Genomic DNA, 10496 nt, shown 5'->3' on the forward strand with positions numbered 1-10496 from the left:
GTATCGAAGTAACTAAAATATCATTTTGTCATATCAAAATTTTCGAATTAGTATATGGTATTAGTACCAAATTGATATCCTTAGTTTAAGATTGTATGTTGTGTAGAATTTCATTGTTTCAACTTAAACCTAAGATCATAGTTTCAAGAATCAAGAATTGGATTGGTGAATCAGCCAATCTAGATCGGAATCGACTGACATAGATGCTCTCTCTCTCTCTCTCTCTCTCTCTCTCTCTCACACACACACACACACAGACAGAGACAGAGAGAGAAAATTTTGAATTGAAATTGAAATTCAAATAAGATAAGAACAGCCACTTTATTATTGTTTATCATCCTATAAATTTTTTTATATGATTACAACCATAACAGGTTGGTGTACATTATTCATTAAAACATAATGGAATAAACAACTTCTCCAACTGAGTTGATGGTGACCCCCGCACCCCCATAAGGTGTAAGTCTCACTGGCTTCATGAAAAGCCCTTCTTGACACTCTGAGAATGTTTCTTGACGGCAACTTGTTCTCGATCCTCTTAATTTCTAGACTCACGGATTGATAAAACCAGTGACAGCAGAAAGCAAATTTGTAACCATCCTGCACAAGAAAGAAACCATTGTGAGAATCCAAACTAAGCCACTGAATATGCTATTCCCTTCAAAAATAGAATTTACCAGTCTTATGTCGTCAAGAAGATAGAAATAAGAGGAACGGCAATGAAGCTTTGCGTCCGGCAAGTAACATCCTCAAAGAGCCGAGCTGGGCTTTTCAAGAAGGCCAGTGAGACCTGCACCTTATGCCGGGCCAAGGTCGCCACCACCCTTGTCTTATCTCCCCAGGAAGTGTTCTCCCAAGCAAGGTAAGCTTTCAGCAATTTATAGAGGCTATGTCCTCTACCATGAGATATAGAAGGAAAGAAAGTAAATTCAAACCAAAATAGCTTATTAGATTTTGCATCAATTCCTTGGATAAGATTCCATTTTCAGAAGTTTAATTACCATATTTGTATGAGTCTAAAGGGTGTCAATAGATATGGTATTCGATATTGGGTACCCTTTTTTTACAAACAAGCCAAGAGTCAAATACCAAAATTGTACCATACTGAGAAAAATACCTACATTTCAATATTGATATTGTGCTTGCTCTATATGATTTTTATTAGCTACAAATACAATTTCTGTTTGGTACAAATGCAGTTTCGGTACAATATTTTTTCCAGTTTCTCCCTATTTATATCTATAATCAGTATGTTGGTATTTTTCGGTGCATAACGAATGATTTTGTCTCAAATACCGATATGAAACTGAATTGAGGAATATAACATTTTGTCATATCAAAACCGAAGCAAATCTCTTTTGGTATGGTAATTCAATATGGTTTAGGTATTGGTATACGGTATCGATACTGAATTGACACCCTTAATTTAAGATAATATATGAACATTAATCTTTTTCATCGGGTTGCACTTGTAGAAAAATGGTGGCTGCCAGCTACTAGTGGGTATGGCGTAAAAATCATTAAGAAATTAATTATTTACTAAAATAAAGAAAGGAAATGTATTTAAATTAGGATAAAATTAGCTAGCATTAGTGGTTCTTCGCCAGTCAACTCTAACCATTGTCATAGGCTTGGGGTTGCATCTTTCATTGAAATATTGCTCGGAGTAAGAGCCAGAATCAGAGATGGAAAGAAAGACTAGAGACTTTCCTGGCCAAATCCATTTGCTTGTCAGTTACAAATTTCAAGTGGCTACTAAAATTAGGGCCCATGTGGCAGCCCACTTGACATAGTTTTTTATTTGGTACAAATACGGTTTTGATACAATATTTTTTCCTTTTATGTATCTATAGTCGATAATTTAGTATTTTGGTACGGTTTTGATATTTTGGCACAGGATGAACGATTTTGTCTTATAAACCTATATCGTACCTAACAGAGGAAGATACCATTTTGTTATGTTTAAACCATACCTAATCTCCTTCAATGTGATTTTTGTATTGATATATGGTATGGATAACGAATTGACACCCTTTGTTTATGATAATATAGGGACACTAACCTTTATCATCGGATTGCATTTCTAGTACCATGGTGGCTGCCAGCTACTAGTTGGTCCAACATAACACCGAGGTGGGGGCGATGACCCTCTGCCATGGGTGTGGCAGTGCGACGAGCATCGGATAGCCTAGATGACATTGGCACCTACCCCGATGCCGTGTCAACCATCGGATGCTCGCCTCTCTACCACACCTGCGGCAGAGGATTTTTTTCTCCGAGGCAGTCCAATATATGACTTACGGGAGGAAAGAGCATTTAACTCATTAAGAAATTAACTATTTATCAAAATAAGGAAGGGAAATGTAATTAAACTGTTATTTTAATTAGGATAAAATTAGCTAGCATTAGCGGTTCTTCACCTATCGACTCGTTATAGGCTTGGGGTTGCATCTTTTATCGGAATTGCTCCTAATCAGAGCCAGAATCGGAGATAGAAATGCAAACGGGAGACTTTTCTGGCTAAATCTATTTGCTTGTCAGTTACAAACTTCAACTGGCTACTAAGATTAGGGCCCATCTGACAGCCCACTTGGCATCGGTTTTTATTTGGTACAATACGACTTCGGTACCATATATTTTGATATTTTGATACGATTTTGATATTTTGATAGATAACAAATGGTTTTGTCTTAAAAACCGATATCGTATCTGACCTAGAAAAATACCATTTTGTCATATTGAAATCATACCTAATCTCGTTAAATACATGTAAGATAACATAGAAACTTTTGGCATCGGGTTGCACTTGTAGCACCATTGTGGTTGCCAGCTACTAGTGGGTCTGGCGACACCAAGGCGGTCCACTATATGACTTAAGGTAGGAGAGAGCACTAACTCATTAAGAAATTAATTATTTACCAAAAAAAAAAAAATGTAATTAAATTGGTATTTTAATTAGAAAAAAGAATTAGCTAGCATTAATGGTTCTTCGCCTATTAACCATATTCACTGTCATCGACTTAGGGTTGCATATTTCATTGGCAAATCAGTCAGAATTGGAGCTAGAATCAGAGATGGAAAGAAAGATTGTAGATTTTCCTGACCAAATCTATTTGCTCGTCAGTTACAAACTTCAGGTCGCTACTAAGATTATGGCCTATGTGGCAGTCCACTTGGTACCAATTTTTATTCGGTTCAAACACAATTTCGGTACAATATTTCTCCTTTTATATATTTATAATCGATAAGTCAGTAATTCAGTATTTTGGTTGGTTATGATATTGCGGTACATAACAAACAATTTTATCTTAAAACCTAATATTGTACCTAACAAAGGAAGATACCATTTTGTCATATTGAAACCATACCTAATCTCCTTTGATATGTTATTAGTATCGGTGTATGGTATCAGTACCGAATTTATACCCTTAGTTTAAGATAATGTAGGGACCCTAATCTTTGACATTATGTTGTGCTTGTAGCACAATGGTGGCTGGCAACTAGTGAGTCTGACATAAGACCAGGGGGGTTTAGTGTATGACTTACAAGAGGAGATTCTCTAAATAATTAAGAAATTAACTACTTAATAATTTGGTGGTGTTAGGCAACAATTATATGGCAGATTATCTTGGTTATGCATTGTTCACCAGCTCACTGTTTCTAGTTGGGATAGTATTATTTCCAAGATTAGGTGTAGGCTTGGATTTGATAACCCAGCAAATCCAGATACCAATAGAAACTAGTTCATTATTGTTTCTAGTTGGGGCATGTGTTTTTTCTCCTCCAACCCTATTTTTCCTCCTAGGGACCTCTCCTTGTTAGAAGACTCTTCCCCTTCTGTTTTCTCTCTATCTTGTAGATGCTTATGTAAATATGGCATCTACAATTGTAGAGCCATTTTATGGAAGAAAATTATTATTTGCTAAATATGACAAAAATGTAAAGTGTCAACCTAATTTTTTGGCATTCCGATGGGTATTAAAGATAATCTATAACATCTAAAAACTTATATAGATGGAATATAATGAAATAGAACCACTTTGAGATTCCCTATGAAATGAGACATAGAAAGAAGTGATTACAAAGAAGTTTTGAGAATTACGAAGAAAGCTTCAGATAAATATTGGTCACGGGTTGAGGATGGAAATTGAATTCTATGAGATCTAATCTCCAGTTGTTCCTCAGTTATGTTCATTAGTTACGTCTTATATACTAGAAACTATTAATACTATTAATTATACTAAGATACTTCTCTGAGGTAGATTAACACTAATAGGAGATGAACATAACAACTCCAATTCCCACCGATGCTTGAATCAGAATTTCTCTCTCTCTCTCTCTCTCTCTCTCTCTCTCAATATCACAGGCTACTCAAATAAGATAAAACAACCACTTTATTATTGTTTATCATCTTATAACTTTTTTTTTATCAATTACAACCATGATAAGTATCAACAATCAAGAAGAGCATACATTGTGGGCTAAAAAAATCAGGATGCACGTTTATATGAGAGGCCAACACATGTCCTACTTATTGCCATTTATAGGGTGAAGAAGGGTATTTATGGAAGTAAAAGCGACAACTGTTGGCCTCATGACATCAGCCTGCAGGGTGGGCCTGCACTAGAATTTCAAGGCCCAAGATTGGGCAGGGCTTAGGCTGTCGTCAGGAGGAATGGAAGCCATGGGCACCTAAAACTGTCATAAAGCAGCAATGGCTGAACTCCTCACTGAAGGGAAACTCTGGCTAGAAAGAGAGAGAACCCTAAGAATAGGGAGAAAGAATGGCCTCATTTTGGGTCATATGGAGGGGATTTTTCTGTTTGTGGCCATTAGATTAGGTAGGAACCACTTAAGAATGACCTATGGGTCTCCTTTAATAATAGGGCCAAGAGGTTTTGGTTCCATAATGGGCTTCATATTGGGCTTGGGCTTGGATTGTTTTCAATCTTAATTGTCATGAAGATCCAAGACCAAGACCAACCCAGTGGCTTGACACTGAGGCCCAAACCCACAACAGACTTAGACAAAGGCAACAAGGGCCTTCAATCGTATTGGGAAAATCTTCATGACTCCTCAGGGGTGGTCATAAGTCATAACCCACTTCTAGTTTTTCAATCTGACCTTGTTTCTCTTAACCTGTCTTGAAGAGGGACCTCTTCATCCACAGGGTTTGCTCCTCTGATTGAATTGGGGAAGGGCGTTTTGGATTTTCAATAATAGGGGCATGAGTTGATGATTACATTCACTTTTTTTAAGAATCCAACCATAACATTAATAACTATTAGTGAAGAGATTCTTTCTTCATCTTAGGCCGAAGAAAACAAAATTCTATTTATTCCAATTAAGAATATTGCATTAGATTCTACAAATGATGGGGATATATACGTAATTTAATAAATCATTTAAAATTCAAGCTGAATTAATTGAAATTCAACCCAAATGATGACCCATGTTGGTGAGGGCAAAATAGTAATCTTTGCCCCCATCATGGTGAAGTCAGAGTACAACCACCTTCGTATTCTAACAGAGGTATTGATCAACCTGATCCTTTTATATTTAACAAAGGGAGAAGGTTTCTGAGCAAACAGCATAGGAGAGCACATCAATGAGGTGCATAACGAAATGCTATTTTACGACAAAAGACAGCTATGACATTTCATTTAAGAGGAGAGAGAGGTATACACAACAGGAAATAGCATACTGAACCTGGGTCTAAATAACTTTTCCCTTTACCCAATACTCAAAAGATTTTTTTTCCCTCACATGGTAAATGTGGACCCGATAACAAGGCCATTAAGTGTTTCAACCACTACAGCCCATAGGATTGCACACATTTGGCTAACATGCACAAGTGGGTTTTAGATTACATTGGGAAGAAAAAAACGTTACAGAATGTTACGTGGTCATGTAGCTCTTACGCCTAAACACATTGTGCAAAATTATCACTCAACCACTGTAGAATTAAAAATCATATCCATATATATATATATATATATATATGTCTCTGCACACTCTCATTGACCTCACACTAGTGCAAAAACTATGCAATCAAGCACTGATCTCTTAATCCATTACATTATTACAATCTAAACCCACCATTCACTATCTATATGGATAATGGATCAATCCTTCTCTCTAGGAAAGTGAACTGTATTACCTATAAGCCTAAGTAACATTTGAATTTGAATCCAATTGACTATAATTATGGTCTAAGAAATCCAAGCATATCATAGATCATTCATTGTATCTATGAAAGTGGAAATGTAAGGTCAAAGTGCTCCATTTGAGGACCTATGTAAAAAGAACCTCAAAGTGGAAACTGGAAAGACACATGGGTGGGTCAAGTCAACTCCAAAATTTTCTAAACTTACTCACACTAAGTGGAAGCTTCTCATTAGTGGAGTAGAAAAACACAATAAAGTCTTTAGTAATGATTGAAACTCGTCTTTGTTATCATCTATGCAGTTGAACTGAATCTATGTTGGCAATAATTAATTAAGTTCCATTAACAGAAATATCTTTGTTGGAAAGCATAGGAAGGGAATTTCAGCTATTCACACATAGAGAAGAAGACCCATTTGACAGATGCACCTAAGAACCCTAAATTTCAAAATAATGATGTCAAACACATCAAGTTATGTGATAAAGAAAGGATGGAAATCAATAGTTCCAATGGGCAATTGGATTCAAATTCATACATTGAGAAGAAGACCCATTTGACAGATCCAACTAAGAACCCTAAATTTCAAAACAATGATGTCAGACACATCAAGTTATGTGATAAAGAAAGGATAGAAATCAATAGTTCCAATGGGCAACTAATTGGATTCAAACTCACAATCATTACAGTATGATAAGGAAAACTCATTTCACCTATTCACACATGGAAAAGAAATATGACAGATGCACTTAAGAACCCTAAATTTCAAAACAAAGATGTCAGACACATCAAGTTGTGTGTTAAAGAAAGGATAGAAATCAATAGTTCCATTAGGCAGTTGGATTCAAATTCACAACCACTACAGTGTGTACTCACTTCTTCACACACACACGCACAAAAGATGGCCCATTCAAACCCTTTATTTTCAAGGCAAGGATTGTCAAAAATAATAATAAATAATAAATTTTGTGGGGATTAGGTACATGCCTTAGAGAATGGGCAACCTATGACTTCAAAGTAGGGTCAATGAGTTATTTGTTTGGAACCTTCTTAGGAAAGAGAATATAAAGTGGGTTAGTAATTTTGAATTACCTCTGATGTTTAAATCCAAGTAACCAATTTTTTACCATAAAAAATAAAAAGAATAATGTTATCATAGTTTTGAATTTTTGATCATATGATAAATAATTCATTGTTTGAATTAACCACATATCAAATTTCAGATTTTAATTCAATTCAATACAATCTTGTGCATTCATTTTAAAAAAAAAAAAAAAAACCGAAGTAGTGACATGCATTGATGCCCATGTATAGTACTCTGACCACTAATTGTGTATTATCGTATGGTCCTAAATTTTCAAATCCAAATTGTCACTTTTGGCAAAATTTGTTTAAACTAAAATTTTAAATGTATGAACGAGACCTTGGGATCTATCTTCAAAATTTGAACCCAATCTATTCTATTATGTGACGATGCTTGGGATACCTTCATAAGCTTATCAAGATAAACTGTCCTAGAAACCCTCAAAACCCCCCCCCCGGGGCTTGGGCTGTCTGCTTTGTGACCTTGAGCCTACTTGTAGGAGGAATCTGACATGGGCTTAGTAGGGTCCAACTTTTTTGCATTCTAGAGGTAGGCTTAGCCCAATACCTTTTGTAGATGCCATTCAAAGTCAGGCCCAAAGTACTTTTCACATGTCCATGTTCTGTTCTGATTCCGACATTATCCGATACTTAGCGTCTTTCATCTCACCCCTAGCATCCGTCATATCCTCCACCTAAGGCTAAGGGGTGTCAATCGGTTACGTATAGTTAGATCTGGTGGGGTCTAAGAATCGTTCCCAACAATTTAAGGTTCTGCACTGTGTGTATATCTGTTTGGGTAATCAAGAAGGACATGGACAAGTTTCTATTCAATCGCTGATTTTCAGTCTATAACTAGGCTCAATTTATTTGGGCTAATTGGGTTGTAATTAGATAATTGACTATTTGGGTTATAAATTGTCCTTAAATGGGGCTAATCGTGTTATAAACATCTGGTTAACTATTGGATAATTGCATTGGTATTGCTGGAATACCAATCAATCGGTGCATGAACCCGACATGTTGAATAATCAGCTGATCTTGAACGTCAACCAATAGGTTCACGTTGAATCTATAGTTGTAGGCCAATTATTGACAACCCTTCCTCCACATATTATTCTAAATCTTAATTTTTCGCCAAGGAGAGAATTCTCTATTCCAGAGCATGGTTTCTACACCAATATAAGTCCAATGAGAGCGTACATAAAATCATCAACAGCATGTTTCATAGCACCACTAACGTTTGTGTATGTTCTACCACTGTCCACCTTTCGTTTGTCACACGTCTGACCCTCCGAGTGTCAATTTGTTGTACATCACATGCTTCGCACGGCCACTATTATAATTGTCACGTGACAAGATACGAAGATAGATTGTGACACGTGGAAGTCGTTCTAACCACATTCGACATTGACCACACAAGGAACAAAACATTCGGGCTCGGGTTTGGGTGTACTTAGCCCCGACTAATCCCTTTTACAAATTTATCCTTCCACCTCACCATCTAACTGATCGCCTCATCTTGGTCGTTGAGGTAGAAAGACCAATCTGCCCTTTCCTGCTCATCCTCCTCAAACGCGTCAGGTCAAGTAGTAGAATTCGAGTCACACACATCCTATAAAAGGCCAAACTCCCGCTACTTCTTCCTCTCTCATATACAAACTAATAACCAGAGCAACCGGAAATTCTCCTCTATCTCTCTCTCTCTCTCTCTCTCGCCGCTGCTCTATGGATTCTTCATCTCCTTGTTCCGTCATCATCGTCGGAGCAGGGATTTCCGGTGAGAAAAACTCCTCCGATACAGTCAGGTTTTCTCTCTTTCGTTGAAATTTGAATCTGATTTGTTGTTCTTGTTCTGTGTAAAGGTATATCGGCCGCGAAGTTATTGGCGGAGAACGGAGTGGATGATTTGGTGATACTCGAAGCTTCGGATCGTATTGGAGGGAGGATTCGGAAGGAAGATTTTGGAGACGTGTCGGTGGAGTTGGGTGCCGGTTGGATCCAAGGCGTTGGCGGGAAGGAATCTAATCCGGTTTGGGAATTAGCTTGCGAATCAGGTCTTCGCACTTGCTTTTCCGATTACAGTAATGCTCGTTTCAACATCTACGATCGAAGGTTCGTTACTTCCTCTTTTTCTTCTTCTTTCTTGTTCTCTTCCTGCGAGTTATTTTGTCACGGGTTTCGCTAGAGTACGCCGGGGGTTGTAGAGGTGCGCATGACAACGCCTGAACGCCATTTACTCTGAGGTAGTGAGATGTCTATCGATGGACAGGTGGAGTTTAGTATTTCAATTATGGTCAACCATTATACTTCCCCCGGCGTAATTTAGCATTTTCTTCATATGTCCAGTTGTCACTGACGAGAAACGATTAGGGTTTACGACGTGAAACATTCGATTTGATATTTTGAGTAGAGCATCGGCCGTACGATGTTTGTGCCGCAATTGTGTTTCGTGCTGTTCTTATTGTAGTTCTTTTTCTTTATATGATGGGGTTTCAAACAACACGGACGATTCTTGGTATCTGACTCGGTTTTTCTGAATCGGTTTCAGTGGGAAGATATTCCCAAGCGGTTTAGCTGCGGCTTCGTATAATAAAGCCGTGGACTCGGCGATTCAGGAACTCAGGAATCAGGAGGCTATGCTAAGTGGCCTCTCCACAGGACCGGAACCATCATCGTAATCCTCTTCTAACTCCCTTGATCATCTTATTATCAGATTAAGTGTTGCAGATTAACTTTCATTTTTGGGGGGTTTTCAGGGCACCAAAGACTCCAATAGAGCTAGCCATCGATTTCATCCTCCATGATTTTGAGATGGCAGGTCAGTTACCGTCAGTATCAACTCAATTTTGTTCATCTTTTTCTTTGATTCCTGATGTGGGTCTTTGTTGGAAATTTAACAAAATGGGTTTTGTATACAGAGGTAGAACCAATATCAACATATACAGATTTTGGGGAGAGAGAATTTCTTGTAGCAGATGAAAGAGGATACGAATTCTTGCTATATAAGATGGCGGAAAGTTTTCTTTTCACCTCTGAAGGTAAAATCGTGGACAATCGTCTTAAGCTAAACAAGGTAACATTTCTAAACTCTTTCTATTTGCTGTTATCAGTTCTTTTCCAAACATCAGATTGAGAAAACAGAGAGGAAACTGAAAAGATTGTGAACTGTTTTTTTTATGCATGCACTTTCTTCTCTTGCTGGGTTTGACCGACTTTTGGTTTTTTAGATAACGACGTTCTCTTCAAA

General features: G+C 37.4%; 1 protein-coding gene and 1 long non-coding RNA gene across 2 annotated transcripts; one reads left to right on the plus strand and one right to left on the minus strand.

Annotated features, from left to right (window-relative positions):
- Positions 1-302: 302 nt before the first annotated feature.
- On the minus strand, positions 303-883 carry LOC122068100. Its single transcript, XR_006136975.1, has 2 exons — positions 678-883; positions 303-600 (listed from the first exon to the last, which is right to left on the minus strand). It is a non-coding gene; the product is annotated as an uncharacterized LOC122068100 (long non-coding RNA).
- Positions 884-8907: 8024 nt separating this feature from the next.
- On the plus strand, positions 8908-10382 carry LOC122068101 (polyamine oxidase 1-like). Its single transcript, XM_042631945.1, has 5 exons — positions 8908-9026; positions 9112-9361; positions 9798-9923; positions 10006-10067; positions 10168-10382. The coding sequence occupies exons 1-5, from the start codon at positions 8975-8977 to the stop codon at positions 10380-10382; spliced, it is 705 nt and encodes a 234-aa protein (XP_042487879.1). The 5' UTR covers positions 8908-8974.
- The last annotated feature ends 114 nt before the right edge of the window (positions 10383-10496 follow it).

Source organism: Macadamia integrifolia, unplaced genomic scaffold, assembly GCF_013358625.1.
Source record: "Macadamia integrifolia cultivar HAES 741 unplaced genomic scaffold, SCU_Mint_v3 scaffold3407, whole genome shotgun sequence".
Classification (NCBI taxonomy): Eukaryota; Viridiplantae; Streptophyta; class Magnoliopsida; order Proteales; family Proteaceae; genus Macadamia; species Macadamia integrifolia.